The 21,578-nt window shown below is 35.1% G+C and overlaps 2 protein-coding genes across 3 annotated transcripts in view; both read right to left on the bottom strand.

Annotated features, from left to right (window-relative positions):
* Positions 1 to 1,513: 1,513 nt before the first annotated feature.
* LOC100186467 (WD repeat and HMG-box DNA-binding protein 1-like) lies at positions 1,514 to 17,773 on the bottom strand. Its single transcript, XM_002119140.5, is given in 29 exon segments — positions 1,514 to 1,972; positions 3,774 to 3,909; positions 5,011 to 5,162; positions 5,556 to 5,714; positions 5,900 to 5,985; positions 6,065 to 6,195; positions 6,984 to 7,108; positions 7,635 to 7,769; positions 8,113 to 8,244; positions 8,637 to 8,813; positions 9,413 to 9,609; positions 9,612 to 9,650; positions 10,020 to 10,172; positions 10,516 to 10,610; positions 10,995 to 11,179; positions 11,567 to 11,793; positions 12,156 to 12,267; positions 12,488 to 12,580; positions 12,818 to 12,956; positions 13,328 to 13,434; positions 13,884 to 14,004; positions 14,504 to 14,571; positions 14,873 to 14,923; positions 15,169 to 15,277; positions 15,865 to 16,016; positions 16,308 to 16,419; positions 16,817 to 17,322; positions 17,397 to 17,538; positions 17,598 to 17,773. Coding segments are annotated over 27 exon segments (3,480 nt in total). The 5' UTR covers positions 16,894 to 17,322; positions 17,397 to 17,538; positions 17,598 to 17,773; the 3' UTR covers positions 1,514 to 1,762.
* A 168-nt stretch (positions 17,774 to 17,941) lies between these two features.
* LOC100182255 (hemicentin-1) overlaps positions 17,942 to 21,578 on the bottom strand; it is a 9,137-nt gene continuing 5,500 nt past the window's right edge. Inside the window, exons 9-14 of one of the 2 annotated variants that reach the window (XM_018811761.2) lie at positions 21,204 to 21,440; positions 20,591 to 20,710; positions 20,020 to 20,164; positions 19,733 to 19,831; positions 19,342 to 19,446; positions 17,942 to 19,040 (exon numbers count right to left, since the gene is read on the bottom strand). In XM_018811761.2, the coding sequence (XP_018667306.1) occupies positions 18,194 to 19,040; positions 19,342 to 19,446; positions 19,733 to 19,831; positions 20,020 to 20,164; positions 20,591 to 20,710; positions 21,204 to 21,440 (1,553 nt within the window). In that variant the 3' untranslated portion in view covers positions 17,942 to 18,193. The remainder of the gene's footprint in view (positions 19,041 to 19,341; positions 19,447 to 19,732; positions 19,832 to 20,019; positions 20,165 to 20,590; positions 20,711 to 21,203; positions 21,441 to 21,578) is intronic. The other variant, XM_002126660.3, reaches the window with a different exon arrangement.

The following is a 21,578-nucleotide window of genomic DNA, read 5'->3' as shown; positions in this document are numbered from 1 at the left end:
TGGTTGTAAAGCTTAGCAAGACAATGTACGACATGCATTAGTGCCAACATTTAACCGACAAATTGCTGGTTTATATTGTGCTGATGTATACGGTAAAAATGGGGGCCTAATTGCGACAAACGACTGTTAAAGTGACCAGTTATAACGGAATGTCGTTTTGGGATTTGCGACATTTTGGATAAAATTTCACCCATGTCTGGCACTCGCACGCGAAGATGATTTAGTTTACTTTTAACTTCTATTGGGAAAATGAAATAATCCGATGATCGCTGACACATAATGGGGGAGATTTTGATCCAGACGATGACTAAGGGTTAAGTGGGTTAATGTGTTTTATTAGAGTGTTTATACAAAGGGTGGGAATATATCGTTTGGATATTTTGGCGGTGTTTAACGGCTTATGGTGCGCACACTTGAATAGTTAATGAAGATTTAAAGCGAGATACTGAACATTAAACGAAGCGCATTTATGCAAATAAACGGCAAACTTAAAAAAAATGACTTTTTTATAATTTTATAAAAAACAACTTAAAAAAAGCGAGCAAAGCGTGTATTTTATAATCACCTATTCGCAATTAAGCGACACGGTTTGGGCAAGCATTAAGCCCATGAATGGGTTCTTTGTGCAACGGAAAACTGCAATTTCAAGCTGCTTTAAGTTCGGATAATTGGATTTGGGGGAGTGTAAAAATAAATTACACGGCCCTTCCTTCGCTGAGTGTCTTAATTTCAAGCTTCAGGTAAATTTCGATGACGTCAAGGGCCGTGTACAAAATAATGGCGGATCAGAGGACCTGTTTTCAAGAGTATTGCGTGTGCAGGGGGTCGCGTGAGGTTTAAATACGAAAGAGAAACGCCACGAAAATCAAGTCCCTGTGAGCCACGGTTTTAGTGTAACTGTAACCCTTCGCAGTGCCGAATAAAAGACGACTCTTCCCGGGTCATTGCACATCTGTCAAGCACCGCAAAAGGAACCCGGAGTTGCTTGGGGTTAGGTGTCGAAACAGAATAGGGGTTGGGGCTTTATACGAATTCCTTAATCTGTTCGTCACGTCCTGTTGCCAACATCAGGCACAACTCCTGACCGATGGAATTTTAAGGCTACGACTTTAGGGTTTACTAAAATAAACCTCTTTCCGCAAATCCGAAGTGCCAACACTGCTTGCACATACCAACGATGATTTTACGTCACTGAAGTAAAACTAGCCGGAGGGAAGCGGTCAAAACAGGATTCCAAATCGTAAAAACGGCAGAATTTTAGGAGTTTCCGGACTTAAAATAATGAGAGAAAGTTGGTTTAAAAATCCGGCAATTGAAGTGCACAGTTTCATCACCTTTAAGAAAGCGTGACCAAAACGTCAAGCAAAATCCGGTTTCGGCCAGTTTAAGCTGGACAGAGTTGTCTTAAGGGGTAAAGATTCCTCCCTAATCCAGTTAAGTAGCAGCGCCTTCCCACGCTCGAAGTAAGAACTGGTTTTTTAAATTTAACAACGAAATTGTGATGACACAGAAATAGAATAAAAGATTTATTTTCTTCCAATACGCAAAGGAGAACTGGAGAAGTAATTGGGAAATATTCACACGGTTGTATTACTATACTTGGTATAAACCTACAGGAACTAAACCAGAAACCGACACAGGAATAATTGATTAATAGAAGAATGGTGTATTGTTATCGCAGCAAATATTGCCGTGTTAATTTCACTTTGTCAAAAACCGATAGAAAAAGATGAATAAAATTATTTTTTGAAACATTTTTTTATCACTCTGCGGATGAATATGCGAAAGCTGAGAGTTTGGCGCGAGCGTCGCCGCTTTCCGCGTCGGTAGATTCGTCCAGATCAAGTCGAAGGTTTTTGGCTGGATTTGTGGATAAAATGACGTCATCACAATTTGGTGGGTCGTTTTCGTCCACCTCGTGCTTACGTTTGCTAGCTGTGACCTTGCTTGATTTTGCTCGAGAATTCCAAGTCTGGCGAATTGGTAAATATTGTTTTTAGGAGATTTGACACTGACATAGCATAGCGGCGACTCGTGAGTTGCCATTCCAGCGGTTTCTGCCGTTTATTTTGCGCAGTGGTTCGGCTCGGTTCAACAAATTCGCACGAATTAACTCAGAAGCATGACGTTGCAAATTAGCGGTGTTGGTTAATTCTAGCCCACTGGATCAGCAGATACTGTGGATAATTGCAGCGGGTCGCTTTTGCCAGTCGAATTAAGAGATTATCATCGTCGTCAAGCACAATATATAGTGTGATCCTGCGCGCGGAGCGGTTCTCGGCATTCCTCAGCGGCCAGTAATTACCGGTTTAATCCAGAACCGCGAACGCGTCTCGCATCGGGCAAACCGAGGCCGAGAAAATGTATGTATACGCAAACAGGTAGCGAATGACACGCACGCCTGTTATCCTCGCGTCAGCACCATCTTTAGACGGCAGCGGAATCTTCAGCCGTGGAATTACGGCTCGTTTAAGCCGGATTAAACCGGATCGTGTACAAGACGAACAATCCGGTCGGATTTAGGTGATAGAGTTTCCTGCGGGGAGCCGCTAATTAGGCGGCATTCACTCCGGCATAAGGTTAATTACTCTCTAATCATATTAAAAGGCAGTGGAAGGTAATCGGGTTAAGCGAGTCGATTGCACAATTTCAACTTTGGGAAGGTTTACGCAACTGTAGGCAATGAAGAGTTTAAAGATTTGCGGGATTACATATTGTACCGTGAGAGAGCGTGGGCTTAATCCAATTTCATTTGCTGCAGGTTGCTTGCGAGTTGCGAACCCTAACGACCTATGTATGGCAGCTATCAGCCATGTGGAAACTGTTAACGGAAAGTGCAGATCCCTGCTGACTACCTCGCTAAATACCTCGGGGAAAATTAAAACCGTGGAGTCTATATGTCTAGGCCGCGTATTTAAAACACAAGTTACAAACGCCAAGGGTATCGAAATATCACCTTGGATTCACGTTTTAATCCAATAGTTTGGATTTATATTTTAAAAAACACGGATTTATCGTTTAGATTTAAATGTAGCTTTTTTGACAGGTGTCTATGTATTTTGAAATATAGTAGGGTGGGGGAGGATGGGACACCTTTTCATTCTATTTTCCCGTCCAATTTGGTAGTAAACAAAGAAAATTCAAAGAATTATAAAACTATGCCTTCACAACTCCCTTAGACCGTTGTTAATTGTTTAAAACATGATAAGGATATTTAGATATTATGTGCAAAAGGCGTCCCACCCCCCCACCCCACTGTATTATAATTTTTTTGTATACCAGTTATTTGACAACTGTCAAAGAGATATATATTATTAATCTATAATAATTTAAACAATTTAGATTTATTAGAAACGCAATTACGGACTACGATTTGCTGCGAGTTTAAAGTTTACGCAAATGTTTAGACATTATAAGATTTGGATATCTTTAGCTTGATAATCAAATATAATAATACCTGTCTCTTTTTAAACTTTTTGTTGAACGGCGTGAATTCGCATGTTTAGTATTGTTTATGAACCTGTTTCTTATACAAAACTCAAAAATTCAGTGGCGCAGATGGATTTTTAAAATTTCCTTTGACAAATTCGAGATAGGATCACATAAGTTATAGGTAAGTCTGATTTTTCAAAAAAAAAAAAAATTTTTTTAATAAATTTAAAATATCAAATTTTTAAAAATTAAAATTACCGATTGTACCGTTGTATATATAATTATATATATTGGTATATAGCTGCGTCTTTTGTCAAAAACGTCAAGAAAAACGAACACACCTGTTTTTCTTCAGCAGGAAGGGCACGGAATTGTTTAATTCCAATTTTACGAACTTCAATCCCGTCCAAGTCCGGATGTTGCTCCTCTATCGATTGAAGATGTTCTTCCAGGAAAAGTTGGACGCCAGAAATGACTCTGGAAGTAGGAATAGTGATTGGAAAACGTTAGTGAACGTTATCGTATATTGACGCGAAACAACGGCGCCTAAGTTTTAAAGCGCCTACTTTGTGTTTTTGAAAACATTTGTATGTTTGAGAAAAATCTATGTTTGAATTTGTAAGTTTTTAATAAAAGCGCTTACTGTGATGAAAACTCGTGAACTGCAATTATTTTCAATAAAAAAATATACTTGTTGTATTTAAGTGTGTTAGAGCCAAATCGGTATTTACTATTCAGTGAATTAGAAAATACGCGACTCTCGTACGACACCCAGTGGCGCTTTTTTCCATTACAAATCTAACAAAAATTCCCAAATTACATAACTTATACTCAAGCGATTAGATTGTAAGAACTTAGCGATTTTTTTACAGCAGATACCAATAATACGACGTTGGAGCATTTCCGAAGATTCCAATTTATGAAATTCCGATAATTTTTAGCACATATCCAATATAAGCTTGTCAGGACACATTTAAAAAGCGGCAATTATTCGATTAGCGTATACAGTAGATCCGGATTTACATTGCTAATTGTAATGCACGGTGTGGGAGAGCATTGGTACAGTAGCAGGTGCAAGACACGCGACAATCACTATGTTAGCGGTGGACGTTAATAGTTACGTTGACGGAATGCGCTCATAGTTTTATTAAATTTTAGGTACGAGAAAATTGAGATGCAATGCAATGTTGCTTGCTTTATGCTTGAAGCTATGTATTTCATGCTAATAAAAACGGTTGAAGTATTCTTATTAGTGGATTTTATTGGGTTAGTTTATGGTCGTAATTCGAAGTGCGCAGTTACACCTGCGCATATGTAAACCCACAGGTAACTTGAAAGTGTGCACAATTGCTATTGCGCATTTTCAAACACTAATTTAAACCAGGCAGTTATAAATAATATACAAGCACGTTTTTTCAAATTTTTAACTAAACTATATTAGTTGAACAATTACGCAGTTACACGTATGCGCATTTCCAAACACTGATTTAAAGTGCGCAGTTACACACGAATCGCATTTTGTCTTTAATATTTAAAAAATAAACTGCATTAGTTAAAAACAACAAACCATTCAATCACCTCGGGACTTCATTATCGGTAGCTGCTGGTTTCTCCTGGAGGATCTGAACCTCTTCCTCCTCATTTACATCCATTTTACTCCTCTGGGAAGTCTTCTTTGGTTTAGGAGTTGAAGTGAGGTTTAGTTTGGTTGAGAATAAAGTTGATTGGCCCTGGGTATGGACAAACGGAAAACATGATTAAATTTGAATGTTTTTATTTCAGCATTACAAAATATTATAAAAGTCCTGTCGGAAAAATGAAGATTGGGCTGACAAAGGTTTTTCATTAAAAATAGACAAACAAAATAGCATGTCATTCAAGAAACCGTTTTATCTTTACAAAGTCATCATATTAAATTCCATATTATGTTCATAGTGGAGTGAAAAAGAATATTGCAAATAAAAGATGATACAAGACCACAATACGTAACATCTAACTGGTCCAAGTATAAAATAAGGGAAAGCATTAGTAGTTTCTTTGTCTCTAAAAAAAATTTTAAACACATATGTAACTAATGACTAATACTTATTGTAGCGGAAACCACAATGTTAATTTAAACTTACGCTTTTTTTCTCTTTGCTTTTTGATCCCTTAGCACCTTCTGTTTGCTTCTTACTTTGGTGAATTGGTGTGGCACGTTTTATTCCGTCCAACACACTGCCGCTAGGTGATGCTGCAGAGGTGGTTGGTTTTGTGGATGACGTCACGGAAGAGACGGACTTCTATGTTAAAAGCATGAAGTTTAAAATAAATTTGAAAAAAAATTATGAAGTTTGAAAAATGTTTGAACAAATAGTATTGTGGGGGGGAGATAGGACACCTTTAGCACATAATATGTAAACACCGTGATCGCTATTTTAAACAACTAACAGCGGTATATGGGTGCTGTGAGGATATAAAATATCACCTTAAATGGATTCTTCCTTGACCCAGCAAGTTGAGAAGATAATGATCGAACGGGTTTCACTTTTACCTCTTTGTTAGTTTCCATTTCTGTAAATTGACATAAAATATCAGGTTGATGCTTTTTGTTAAAAAAAGCCTTTTTTAATTTTTTTTTAAAGATTTTAACCTTTTCTTGGTTCCGTAGATTGTGATGTCACTGTGACATCATCGTCGTCATTGTCCACGTCAACTGGTCGAGATGACGTTGGTTTACGAGAAGATTTCTGAGACGACCATTCTGTCTCTGCTGCACTGTAGCTGGATAGAAAGAAGATGTTTTTAAATTAATGTTGACATTGATGGTTTATGAGTGAATATACGCTAACTTAAACTGATGTTACTATTTTCTGAAAATAAGTTGGGTTAAATTTAAATCCTGACAAATAAAACTAAAAGAAATATATAGCACTGTGGGGTAAGATGGGACACCTTTAGTACATAATATCCAAATATGCTGATCATGATATAAACAATTAACAACTGTATATGGGACTCGTGAGGATATGGTTTTATAATTATTCGAATGCTCTTTGTTTACTACCCATTGGGACAAGAAAAGGAACGAAAAGGTGTCCCATCTTTCCCCACCCGACTATAGAATGATATGATTATAAATTAAGATTGTACAATAAACATTTTTACTTGTCTCTTTTATTGATGTACAAGAACAAAAGTTGGGACTTAAAAGTTTGCCTCATTACAAGTATATATTCCTAACCATAGGCACAAAGTTAGGGGTGCTGGGTTGTATGGCCACCCCAACAGCTGATCTAATAGGTTGGCTGCAAGTCCAAGCAAAATGAAAGAACCAGAACTGGTATGTCAAAGAAGTGGTATGTTAAGAAGTGGTATATCAAAAAAGTGGTATGTTAAAAAGTGGTTATGTCAAAATCCTTATCATAATGTCATATTAATTATTAAAAAATTCCTGGGCGTTAAGGTAACGAGCCAAATCTGACTTAAATTCCAGGTCTTCGACAAGAACCTCACCCAGATAAAATAGTTTAAACACCTAAACTAACAAACAAATAGGTTTTGATCCTCACCCTGATTGTAACTCAGTTCTAAAGTCTTCTTCCTCTTCCTCATCATCGCTCTCCACCATCTGCATAACTTTGCGTTGTTGTTTTAATATTGCTTCTTGCTCTTCCTGGACTTTTTCTTGGCAAACCTGGAAGATGACCATTAGAAGAGTGAAATTTAAGAAAAACACCAACTTGATAAAACAAAACTTGAATTTATTTAGGTGACCATAAAACTGCTTTAGAAACAGTTACAAAATATAAAAACCCAAAATTCAATATTACTTTTTTATAAATGATATACTTCATTTACAATAGAAAAGTTCAGGTATCCAATTACAGAGTTTATATTTTTTTTTCATGCTATGTAAAAGCCACATAAAAAAAAAATTGTTTAGGTTTATTGATTTACAAAGATTTTTAAAACTTTCCAGCACATCTACAAAATAAAAGTTTGTAAGTGTATTAAATATTTTATGGGCTTACATACAAACTAAAACTGTTAGCATATACGAGGGCACCTAAACTTTGATAATCTACGATAGGCAAACCCAACGATACAAATAACAACTAATTAATCTATGTAAAAAAAAGTAACTACAGAACGTCTGAACTAACCTATGATATACCACACACAACTAACTAATCAAAATAAAAAAGTAATAATTTTGTCACCTCGCTCAATCTCTGTGCGAGCATGATCTTTCTGATCCTGGAGGAATATTTGATGGCAAGGGACATGGAGGCAGAGCTTGGCATCATGGAGCAAACATCAAATGCTTGGTACTCTGCGTCACTTTTGCAGCAAAGCTGGAATTAAAATGAAATATTAGATAATGAAATATTTGACAAAAAGGGGAAATTATTATTAGATAAGACGGAATTCATTAAAAATTGGAACTTTTTGGAGTAAAAAGCTTTTGGAGCAACTTTTTAATCAAAGTTATGCTAATCACTTGGCAAGACCTAATGAGAGTTACAGGTGTTGGTGCATGTCAAACAAAACAATGGTTTAATAAAATCTCTGTCAAATATGTTCGGCAGAAAATCACTTCTTTAAAAATATATTATGCCGGGTAAAAATAGTAACAAAATATGGCGACGGAGTAAAAACATTCTATAATTTCATATAAAACACACAAAAAAAACTTACAGCAAATAGCCGCATGAGAGTTTGTTGTACGACTAGATCACTCTTTTGTTTCTCGCCACCATCCGTTTCATATCCTCGTGATGTGAGGTACTCTCTGTGGGATGAGAAGATCTTTGTCCTCCAATATTCTTCCTAAAAATTAAAAAAAAATTAAGTTTGTTTGTACATTAAAGCACAAATAATTTTTTGTTACCCTTTGAGCACAAATTACAGAAAGCAAAAATTATCAGCTGCGCAATAATAAGAATAGCGCAATGTGGAACTACATTTTATTACAGTGTTTTCCAAGCTACAATTGTTTTATACTGTCTCGTGTCAAAGCAGGTCTCTTGATACTCAATGACAAAATAAATACCCAATGACTTCTAAATCATAGGACGGAATTACTGCAGAAATAAATACCCAATGTCAGAATTAAAGACTACTATGTTAAAACTAAAGCACTAAGAATGTTGAAACAATTTTTTTAGTTAAATAAATCTGCCTTTTGTTCAAAGGTTCGCAGTTATTATTTTTCAGCATACTTCATATTTTGCCTTGTCACTCTCTGGCTCACACAGTGGTATTTTGTAATGAGCAACTGCCATGGTAGGTCTCGGTAGTGTTGAAGGGTAAATTGATCCTTTGCATTGAATATATCGGATCTGTTGTGGGTTTTCATGCAGACCGACAACCCAGCAGTGATCGTGGCGAGATTTGGTCTGAAAGAATAAAAAGTTTTTTTGTTAAATAACCATTGAGAAAATCAGGTGTAAAAATGCAGTACTGACAAAACGTCAATAAACAAAAATTAAAAAACTGAAACAAAAATTTAACAAAATAAAGAAGAAAAAAGTAAATAAAAAAAAATTATTAGGAGATTTTAGTCTCATATTCTTTGACAATTTACACCCAACAATATATTGTTATGGGGAATATGGAATGGAAGTGGATGTTATATAACTATGGGCCGGACCCAAGAATGTAGTTTAAGCATTAAGAAATGTTGCCCATAAAAACTCTAAAAAAATGGGATATTTTTAGGATTCTATTCTACATGGAAGAGGTCCTACAGAATGGTATGCTGCAGCATTAAACCTATGATTTGGGCTAGAGTTAGCTTGTTAAACTAATACCCAGGGTGCTACATCCATTTTTACAACTACTGGTTTATACCTAATGTCTGCTAAGTGTCCTAGGCATACTGATACAGACATCTATCAGTATCGAAAATCAAACCCATTCTCCTCCAGTTATATTACAAGGACGTAACCACTGAGCTATGACATCAGACTAATTTTAATAATACAATCAAACATACAATGCTTTTTAGTTTCACCACCGTTGTCCACGTCTGACAGAAACTTCTATTTATCATTCGAACTACACCGAGGGTATCAACAGTAGCTGGGGTACCTTCGGCAGTAAACCCCACCCACTCAAGTTTGGACCCCTGGGATATGGGTAAGGGTGAACCCCCAACGATGCTACGGGGTTTGGACCCACTACTGACCCCACTTCAAGTAACATGAACCCCAAGCATTGGTTTTTGCCAAAACCTGAAAATACGATATAAATGTATTAGTATTATAAATGTGAAAATTTGCTATACAAAAAACTTCTAATACTTACTACTACGTAGAATAATATGTCGTACTAAATTTATTAAATTACTTGGCCATACAAAGCACTAACAGTAGTAGCAACAAGCAAAAATAACCAAGTACTTTTTTTACAATTTTGTTCAAAAAATAATACTCTTTATCAGCTTTAAAGTAAAAACAAACATTGCAAAACTAAATTTATTCTACTTTTCTCTACTTAATGAGCATAATAACGAAAAAAAATTTATGTTTTGATAGAGAAGCTTAAATGTGACTTACCACCAAAGTTTCAAAAAACATAACAGCTTTTTTTCAGTTACTTACCTTGGGTAATATGGTAGACCACAAGCAACTGGTCCATGTTAGCTGCCATGGCAACCACATTGCCGGGAATGCTCAGAATCTGCCTCTGTATGCCACCTAGTGAGAAGAAACGGACTTGTAATGCGTCAGTGCACACAGCTATCCACCCATCACCTGTAGGGGGAAGAACAAAAAAGGTTATTAATAATTTATACGATAAAGTAGAAATTGTAGAAGTGAATAAATGTAACTTATTTATCCTCGCTTGGGGAGGTAACAACAGTCAGTATTACAAGGCTGTTCTGTTTCATGCACCTCGTGGCCGCTTACGAGTTACCTCGTATGTTACTTTGTAAGTGATTTTTTGGGGGAGATTTTTGATTTTGATTTGTATGTATGGCAGACAATTTGGACAACCCATTAGCGACCACTAAATCAATTGTCTTAATTTTAAGTGTCTTGCCCAAGAATAGATAAACCAACAATGGTAGCAGCAAATATACATGCTTGTACATACCAGTGGTAACAGCTTGTATTTCTTCACCATCCGGCATTTCAATCACCCATTCCTTGTTGTTGTCCCAAGATGAAAAGTGAACACACTTCAATTTGCTTAAAAAAACAATGTGGTTTATATCTTGAGTGTGGATTTTTTAGACAAAACATAAGGGACCACTTGTACAAAGCAATCAACATTAAGTGTTTTGTCCAAGGACACATACATGCAACAAGAAGTCTCAAATAGCAACAAGAAGTCTCAAACCCGTAATGTTTAAACAAATCTCCAACCACTACACCACTGTACCCCACAAGATACAAATAAATATAAAAATATAGATAAAAAAATGAATAAAAAAAATAAACAAAAATGACAAATAAATGTAAAACATACAAATAAAAAAAAAATAAAAAAAAAAAAATACAAACACATATGAAACATAAGTAAATAAAAATTAACAAATAAATACAAAAACACATAAAAAAGTATCTTCTTACCTTGCTGCATCAACAGAAGACTCAGCAGCCAACACAACAGCTTGTACTGATAGATCAGCCATGGTGTATTGATCATGGTTAGGAAGATGCAGAGCATGATGTGTTTGCGTATCATGGAATTCAACATCAATTGCGCTCTCAGTAACATCAGTGTATGATCGAATCACACCAACAGCGTTCCATACCTAAGGAAAAAGCGTTCAAATGATTTTTTTCGGGCAAATGGATCAATATTTTTACTGTAACATAAGAATTACAACCTAAAGCTTGAGGCTGGGAGATTTTTTAAATGGGTTTGATATTCAGATTTATACTACAAACAGGAAATCTTTTTAATACAAATGTTTACGATATGTAGTGGTTATGGAGGGCCTAACTATGAAGTCAAGGTTCTAAAAAAGTTGTTGATCATGTGGCAAATGCTTATGTTGTAATTTTTTATGTTTCACTTGATTTTTAATTTTGGGCATTCTGGTACGAATCACTTAAGCACGGTTAGGACTGGTAGGACATGTTTTTTTAGGGCAAAAGTAAATCCTGGGTAAAAACGGATTAGTACAAAAAAAAATTACCATGAATCTGTGAGATAGATGTGTTGGTGTTGAGGTTGGTTGGAATGGAGGTTGCATGGAACTAGGTTGAAAGTTGGTGGGTGCCGTGACAGTTGCCGTGGCAACCGATGATGCGTCGTCTTCAAGTGTGTATTTTGTTTCTATGGGAAGAGATGGGAGGATGGTGGGAGGAGCAAGATCAACATCCGTGTCCGTGGTGAACACATCAAGTGTGCATGGGATGGGAGCTGTGGGGAAAAGTGGATGACTGGATGATTTGATAAGTTGATTAAATATTATGTTACCAGATTCAGGACGTAGATTTTATATAAAAAAATTAAACCATAGTTTTATAAAATTTTGCTTTTTTAAAGTAACCAAAAACGTGTAACATTAAAAATATTGTTGCTAATGTCTTACTAGTTTAACATGAAACGGCTTAAAAAACAAGCTGAAAAATTATAAAAATGCAGGAAAAACTATATATAGTCAAACTCCTAAGAATCTGGTACACATATGTTTTTAATGTGACACACCTATGAAAATATCTCATTGCACCAAAACGAAACTGTATAAAAAGGTTTTATGGCATAAAAAAATCTGAACTCACGTAAATCTGACTCCTGTGTAGCATTCTTGTTATTAACATCATCTTGGTCGTCATCGTCATCAAATATATTCGGTTTGTTTCGTTTCGGAAGTTCTGGAACATCACTTTTCGTCTAAAATGAATATTTTAAATATATATAGACTACTTAAAAAAACATTAAAAACTTTCTCAAATTTTTTTTTATTAAAATTTAAAAAAAAAACACTTTTTATTAAAAACATACTCCAAACAATTTTTTAACAAAAATGTATTAACAATTTTTTTATTTAAAAATACATTATAGGCCTAAAAAGGTCACAGAAAGGTTTTGTTAAAAATTTGTTAAAAATTACTTGTGGTTTATCATCTTCATCTGCCATCATGTCCACCATCATGTTGTCATCTTCCTCATCAAACAAAGCATCCAAATCATCCTCGTCTCTTCTCTGGATGCGGGGAGGAACATAAGATTTTGGGAAAAGTTAAGTAAAAAAGCTAAGTGGAAATTAAAATATATAGTTAAAAAAGCACTGTTAGCCAAAATTTACCCAAAAAAGCAGTTAGAACAACAAATTTTTTTTAAAAAAACAGCAAAAAAATGACAGCCGCTACAACACGCTAACAGTAAAAACTAATAAAAGTGTCAAAAAAGGGCTGTTAAACCAAAATATAGATAAACTTACTGGTTTCGTTGGTTCTTCACTTTCTACGACGTCTTCAAGAACTCCAATCTGACCTCTGGTGTCGGAAAATGCGACGCAATTATTTTGCTGAGGATTCCACGCGATGGATGAGATGCAGGATTTAAGTGGATGTTGTATTCTGCATGATAGCATTATTTTGTATGTTATATAAATAATATATAATATTTCATTCTGTATATTCTAAGGGTTTAGTTGATTGAGATCTTTGGAAAAAAAAATTTCCAAACCTCCGAGCCTGTTTTGAAGGGGTCACTTTTAACATCATATATAATTGTCATTCATATTTACCTCCTGGATTCTGTACCGAAATGTCTGTTAATAAGTATACAAAAGCTGAAGAGCATCTACAATGTTGTATCTACGTGTTGACGAAGACAAAAAACTGGATCCAATGTGAAATGAGCAACTTTTTTTAAAAACACTCCACCAATAAAATGTCACCATGCTGGTAAAAAGAGCTTCTTATTTTATAACAGAAATTACACTCACTTTCGAACAGTTAGTTGTGTTTCAGTATCCCACACAACTATCCACCCATCAGCTGATGCGGCTGCTAAGAATCGACCACATTGGGAGAAGCTGCAGCATTGGTAAGCCTGGAAAGTGGAAACCCATTACAATCATAGGGAATTTTTGTTGAATTAGTATCAATAGTCAATATGCGATAAAACATACACATATTTTTTATGTTTATACGGTACAGCATATATAGTAGGGTGGGGGAAGACGGGACACCTTTAGCACATAATATCCAAATTGATTGTATTTTAAACAATTAACAATCGTCTATAAGAGTCCTGACCTGAGAATCGGTTTTATAATTCTTTAAAAACTATTTGTTTACAACCAAATGGGTTAAGAAAATAGAATGAAAAGGTGTCCCATCTTCCCCATCCTACTATACTCATTGAGTCATATTATAATACAAGATGAGACAAGTCGATTTTAAAACATATTACGCTATTCTCTAGTTGCTTGCACACAATTATACAACTAACACAAATATCTGGTCTTTTGATGCATTTTGTAAGAGTTATAATCATACCGTTGACGTGACATCACTGGTCAACGTTTGCAGCAACACCCATGTTACTCTGTTGAATATTTTGACTCCAGTTTCAGTTGGGACCGCAATGTCTTCACCAGTTACTGGTCTCCATGAAATTCTACAAACGTTAACTTTAGTGTGGCACATTGTAAACATATTGGTACACCATATGCAGTGGCGCAGCCAGGGGGGATTTTGGGGGTCGTGACCCCCCCTTTTAAACCAAAAAAAATAAAAAAAATTTCAAAAAATTTCAAAAAAAAATTTATTGAAGAATTTTTTATTAAACCCCCCCTTTTTTTCTGGCTGCGCCACTGACCTTATGACACTTACGACATACACATATTAAATTAAATATCCAGTTCAACGAAAAAAAACATATTAAATAGCACTCATAGTTTTTCTTCACAAAAAAAGTAAATAACTATACACATTTGTATGTATGGTTTAGTTCTATAGTTCTAAACACACAGATACTAGCTTATGAAATAAATAGCTTTCTGTATAAAAATACTTAGATCTTGCAGGTCAAAATATAAAGGCCGAATGATGAGAACAGATAATGGGACCATCAAACAACAGCTATAAAAAAGTAATACAGATACAGGACAAATTACTTGGACAAAGTTTGCGAGTTTCCAACATCATTTGAACGACTAATTATTTGCAAAGTTTTGACACATTTCTAAAAAAAATATAAGGTATATTAAATAAATTGTATATAGTTATTAGTCAAAAATTTTTTTCGTTTTTTTTTTTTATGCTACATAAAAAAAATGAAACTGCAACATAATATGGTACAGTTTATTTTAGGTACTAAGAATTTAAACATATAAAAAGTCAGCTAATATAACCGCATGAGTTTATCAAAAGTAATAACCATGAAAGATACTCAGGAAATACTTTTCAGCACTCAGGAAATACTTTTGATAACGATTGTAAACCTAAATGTGCATAATCACAAATGCAAAAGAAATAATTCTCACCGCGTCTTTTAGAGTCCAAATCTTCAAGTTTCCATCGCAGCTTGATGAGGCCTAGAAAAAATATTCAAAAATATGCAAAACTTACTAAATTATAAAAAAATCAATAAACATAATTAGCATGATATGAATGAAAAGCTAGTAAGCTACTCTCTTTTTTATAAGTAGTAGCCTATAACAAATATATATTTATTATTAGTAAAATAAACTTATATATATAACAAGATAACAACGCAAGCACAAAAATTCTTTAAAATATATACAAAGCTACATTTAAAATTAAATTGAAATGCACCCACCAAGTATTCATCCATAGGATCAACTGCCACACTTAATATCGGAGCTTGATGTCCGAGATACGACTTTTGTTTCCCAGTTTCCACGTCAATTGTCTTGATGTCAAAATCACTGAAAATAAAAAGAATATTTTCATTTTTAAATATTTTACACTAGTGGTTTGGACAACAGAAAGGTAAATATATACACATTTTAATTTCCATTTCTATAACAGTTTAACCATTTTGACAGACTTGTTTTGTTATTTTGAAATAATTTTTAGTGTATTTAAACCAATTAAATAAATATATACTGTTCTGTAAGAGTAAGCTTGCCACTATAGCCAACTCTGGCCTATCAGCAGACATGCATTGTTATAGAATACTTAAAAGAAAAAGACACGATATAGCAACAAAACAACAGTTGTTAAAACAGGCTCACAGTTAAAACATATTTACATTTAACTGGAAGAAAAATCAGTCGCTATTCCTAGCAGACAAACAACAAGCCATTTAAGATTAATTATTTCCAAATTAAACTTCTAATGAAAACAAAAGTATGCCTAAACTGTACAGTGTACACATAAAAGTTTCACCTTAATTATTTATGTTTTATATCAGACAAGCCATGAAACAACTATTTGTTTTCTAGGTTTACACATAGAGAGTAAACATAAAAGTTTCAAGTTCCAAGCTTAAAGATAAACACAAAAACTTTACCTTGATCCAGCTGCCACCAGTTTTCTTGTTTCTGACACAGAAAGATGGGTGACAGTTCCAGTGAAACGAACAAGACAACCATCAGGTGAACCATCGGGTAATGAAAATTTATCGACAGAATTTTCATCAGATGCAGAGAACAAAGTTTTGCCCTGAAACAAAAATACAATATTTTAATTTCTTGTTTGTGATATATATAAATATATATATATAATATTTTCTTATTTTAAAGAAAGTATTGGCAGTAGTGAAGGTTGTACGTTATAGATTAGGCTGGTGGAAAGTGTTTGAGGTTGGTAGTTAGGGGGCAGTGGCAAGTACAGTTACTTAAGTCTGTAGACTGTAAATGTGTATGCAATAAATAAAAACTAGCATTTTTTTAAACAAATCACATAAAACGTTATATATATACATATACGTGTGTGTGTATATGTGTTATATACCTTAATTCCAATACTATAGACACGTTCCCCTGCATTTATATTAGTTGGATTATCATCTTTAATAGATTTCCAAATTTTCACATTTCCATCAAAACCACAAGAAACAAGATGTCTACAAAACAACAACATCAACCATGAGGTGGCATATTGATTAGATAACATAGCTTAAGAAATATAAGATCCTTACTTAAAAAAAACAGTTCACACTTCAAAAAGCTAATTTTTAACAACCATGCAATTCAACAAGATGTGTTGTTCAGTTAATACACCAGAATGTAGAGATTAACACTTGTGTTCTATTGTCATTGTTTATTTCTGCAGACTATTTTTTGTCGATTTTAATCTAAATTGTTACAATTGAAGGGAATTTAAGAAAAAGCAACAAATTTTTATTTTTTAAGACTTTATTTCTAATCTGATATTCCCTATACCATAGCAAATAGCCAATAAAGTAAGTTATAAAGCATTCTAAATTTAAGTAATTATAACCTTACAAAAAAACGACTTACTTTCCAGAATGGTCGTAGCAAACTTCAGTTCGACCTTCGGAGTGACCGTATCGAAAAGATGGTTTACTATTGCTCATATTTACTAGTTATGTTCTGCAGTAATTACATGTAAGAAACCTAAACTGTATCTTACGTAAACAGCTATTCATTTGCAATATAGTATGTACACATCAGTTTTCCCGCCAAACCATTTGTATGCAGTTTATATCGGATACGACCAAGTTTTGTTTATGCAAATGGATTTATTTTGACAAATCGAAATACTTTGAATATATTTATCGATAAAATCAAAAATGCATTTAAAAATACACAGAAACATTAACAATATGTGTATGTGGGTGCGCAATAAAGATTATACAATGTTAATGTCACTTTAAGCTGTGTGCTTCATTTTAGCTTGAATTTCCTGGTCTAAATTGGAGTAATTTCTATTTTTTGTTGGAAATTCTTTACGTTCATTCTTTTTCAACAAACTACTCCTTTCTGCGACATTGCCATCAAAGTTCCTGAACAGATTTGGTTACTTTTCTTTCCTTTATATGAAAAATGTTTGCATAAACAAGATATATGGAGAACTAACCTTATAACATTGCTGTCCCTTATGCAACCAACGTAAAGCAACCAAATAATAACAGCAAGTATAATAAGTACAACGACGATGTAGATCATAATTGGACCTGCCTCGTCAAAGAAGTTCGGTTGGACATTTAGTAACGCAATATCTGAAAAAAGCGTAGCTTAATATTTTGAAATTGCAATAAATAAATTGTTTTGTTTATACCTGCAACGTTATGCCCAGTCTTCATCAGCTTCATTTTACAATTACGCTATCATAAACGTCCTCAAAATGACACCAATTCAGTATCACTGTGCAGCCAAAAGGTATAAATATAGCCTGGGTCAAACGCGTTCTTCCTTGCTTCTGTATTTACAATGATTTCTTATCTAGGTCGAATCGCAGCTCGAGCTGTGCCCCTAAAACTAAGTCTGCAGCTGCAATAAAAGGCTCGAGCTATATCTGTGGTTACAATACAATAATAAAGAAAAAACACACTAAGTCTATATACCGATTAGAGTTAGACTTTACCGAAAGTATACAAATATGTATCAATAGCTAAACAAATCTTATTATTTCTTGGATAAAATTTATTTTTAGGTGTAAAAGATTTTTGGCGCTGAAACACAGCAATTTAAGTTTTCGCAATTTTAGAATAAACTACACGCTATGTTTTGTAGTTCGCAATAAAATAAGCTGTATATAATCTGTGGCGAATAACATACAATAGGCGATATCGCAATGATAGAATGTGAAGGTAAAAACAAGGTAAAAAATAAAAGGTTGACATAAGTATGGAATAAGTGAAATATTCTGCCCCGCTATACTAATGTAAGAGATTGATGTCGCTTTGTCGTACCAGTCGTAGATTTGACAGAGTCGTTTCCACTATCAAAAGAGGTGGGCTCCATTACTTTTTTACATTGTAAGTTCGTTTTGGACGGATTGTCGCTTTGTTGTGTGGAAGCACTGTGTGAAGAATCGGAAGTTGTTGCGGACGAAGAGTCAGAAGCCGAGAGAGACATTGAACGCGGCAAATTGCGTTTTACTCCGTGCAGGTAATCATCTGAAGTCGTTGTAGAAGTATCACTATGTATCGTCGTTTCCTCGGACCCACGGTCGGCACGATGACGTGAGTTGACATTTAAAGAAGCGTAGGGACCTATGTGGCTTGCAGAGCAAGTAACGTAGTGTGGGATTCCAGGCCTCCATGTTTCGTCGTATAAAACTGGTTCATAACCGGTTACCATCACGCCTAGAGGAGGCGGGTAATGCAAAGGAACTTTTGGTGGGAGTCGGGCGGTTCGAGGCAAAGTTGCTTGGTGGAAGTACTGCATAGGTATCACGTTTGCTGGTTCGTGAACGATGCGCCCCGTATCCCGACGAAGTTTGGCGAGTCTGACCGGAGAAGGGATCGTCGCTTCCCGCGTCGCCTGACTTAAATTTTCCGATGGTGTGTCGAGATCTTGGGATTCTCTCTTCTGAATTTTTGCATATTGTGTAGATTTTTCGCACTCTGCCCTCTCTTCGCGGATTTGTTTGTAATTCAGTTGCGGCGACGGTAAAGATTCGTTTTCCACGATTTCAATACTGGATCCATCCACCGCCATATAACATCGATATCTATCACCATTAGAACCAGCAGGGGTACTCTGGTCAATTCTCGTTCTGTATAAATAATAAATATAGTGAGCTTGGGGAAGATGGGACATATTTTCATTCTATTTTCTTTTCTTATTTGGTAGTAAACAAAGAACATTCAAAGAATTATAAAGCCGTATCCTTACGACTCCAATACACCGTTGTTAATTTAAAACACGATCAGGATATTTTATATAACGTGCTAAAGATGTCCCATATTCCCCTACACTACTATACGACTAAAAAGACACAAAACAATAAACTGCAGTGTACAAATACGTCTTAGTGTACAATAAAATGGTGTGTGATAGTCGTGAAATAAAGTTACCTGGTGATTGCTGGAAGTTTGGGTACAATGTTTGTTCCGTGCTCTTCATCTGGAGGAAGAGGAGATTTGCATTCAGTGAATCGGAGGTTGCGGACTGTTGCTTTTCTGCAAATTAGGATCGTTTTTATTAGGGTGTATACTGTATATACAACACAACGGGTAAGCACTAACTACAGCTTTAATGGGTTAAGGAAAACCTTTTTCAATAAACAAATATTGTCCTGTTACATTTATTTGTCTCTTTGTTTACAATCCCAAAGCTATGAGTGGTATAACATCAAAACAAATGTTTAAGGCCCTGGACTGTTTACATTCCACAAACAATTAGACAGAAATATACATTTTATTAAAAAAATCTTTAAAATAATTTCTCGTGATATTGTATTCCAACCTTGGTTCAGTTAGATCAGGTGCATCACACGTGAGTGAGTCTCCAGGAGTTTTCCCGCTTTCGGGAGGCTCCATGAACTGCAGATACCGTTTGAGTGCTCTGTGGTGGTGTAGTGAAAATAAAACCAAGCAAAAATAAAGTGCAGTTGTGAAAATTAAAACAAAAATCTTACAAAAAGCATGCAACTAATGTGCAGTTATATGATCAAAACAAAAACCGAATTATCACGCAAACCGAATGCAGAAGCATGCCACACGCCTATAACAGCACAGCAATTCTGAACGTACTCGTCTGACACAGCTTCGTGAGGTTTTCTGAACGGACATCTTTTGTAAGTGAACCATCCGATAATGCAAGCCAATATAACAGCAAATACGATGCATAGAACCAATGTTGTAACGAACTCAGCAACAGATAGAGAGCCGATTAATTCTGCAATTGATTGGTTGTAACTTGACTCACCCCTCGGTAAATTACAGTCGGCATATTCGGTTATAACACGGGTGTTCCATTTCATACACCCCGTGTCAGCTTACGGGTTACCACATACGTAAGTTTGTTGATTGTTTTTTTTTTATATGAATGAGAATTTGGACAACCTATTAGTGACCACTGGGTTCAATTTCCGTTAGGTGTCTTGCCCAAGGTCACATAGGTCCACAATGATAGCAGCGTATGAATAAAATTATATTAAAATATAAGTGTCTTGCCCAAGGACACATACGTCTACGATGGTAGCATGAGGAGTTAAATTATACTAAAATGTTAATTTATTGGATTTAAAACTGTCGAATACGGGCCTTATTGAAGCACTTATAAATATCCAAATAGTTTACAATTTTTTTAAATGGGTCTTACCTGTGGTGTATATAAAAGTTACGTTCTCTCTACCATGTATATTGCTTACACTGCAGGTGTATTGACCAGCAGAAGAAGGAGTTACGAAAAGCCTAGATTTATTCCCAGCAGTTTCGGTCCCTGTAATTACACAACATTTAAGATACAACTTTGAAGCTTGTAGCTTTAAATATGAGAACTATAGGCTAACGTAGTACTGTGAGGGTAAGATGGGATACATTTAGCACATAATATCCCATATTTAATTCCTCAACGTGTTTTCACCAAACGACAACGCTATTTCAGAGTCGTACTGAGGCTTCAGTTTTGGAGTTCTATAAATGTTTTTTATTTACTACCAAATGGGGCGATAAAAGAGTATAAAACATGCCCCATTATATCACAACCCACTTTTTATATAGTAGGGTGGGAAAAGATAGAACACCTTTATCACATAATACCCAAATATCCTGATCGTGCTTTAAACACTTTACAACGGTCTAGGGGAGTTGTGAGGATTCGGTTTTATAATTCCTTGAACGTTCTTTTTTTACTACTAAGCTGGACGAGAAAATAGAACGAAAGGATGTCCCATCTTTTACCACCCTACCATATATATAATGAAAATGCTTACCGTTCGGCAAAATCCATTTATACATTGGTTCAGGAATACTCCCCGATTCAGCAACGCAAGTTAACTCATTCTCATTCTGTGTAACGATGACATTGGAAGGCGGATACTCTACCATGACTGCCACGTCACCATTTGCACTACCGGGAACGTAGTTGTAAGCAACGCACTGGTAAGTGCCCGCTTGATGGCGTTGGAGATTTTGGATTCGAAAACTGCTGCCAGTGCCAATTTTAGTACCTGTAAAACAGTTTTTTGATTTATTTTTTGAGAACTAGCATGCTTTTAAAAAATTGTATGTTTAGAGAGAGTTTGTCTTAGATAATAAAATATATAGTAATGTGGGGGAAGATGGGATACCTTCAGCACCTAACAAAG

The sequence above is a fragment of the Ciona intestinalis genome, chromosome 4, assembly GCF_000224145.3.
Source record: "Ciona intestinalis chromosome 4, KH, whole genome shotgun sequence".
Taxonomy (NCBI): Eukaryota; Metazoa; Chordata; class Ascidiacea; order Phlebobranchia; family Cionidae; genus Ciona; species Ciona intestinalis.
Note: the sequence above shows the minus strand (reverse complement) of the source record. Positions and strands in the feature narration are given on the sequence as shown.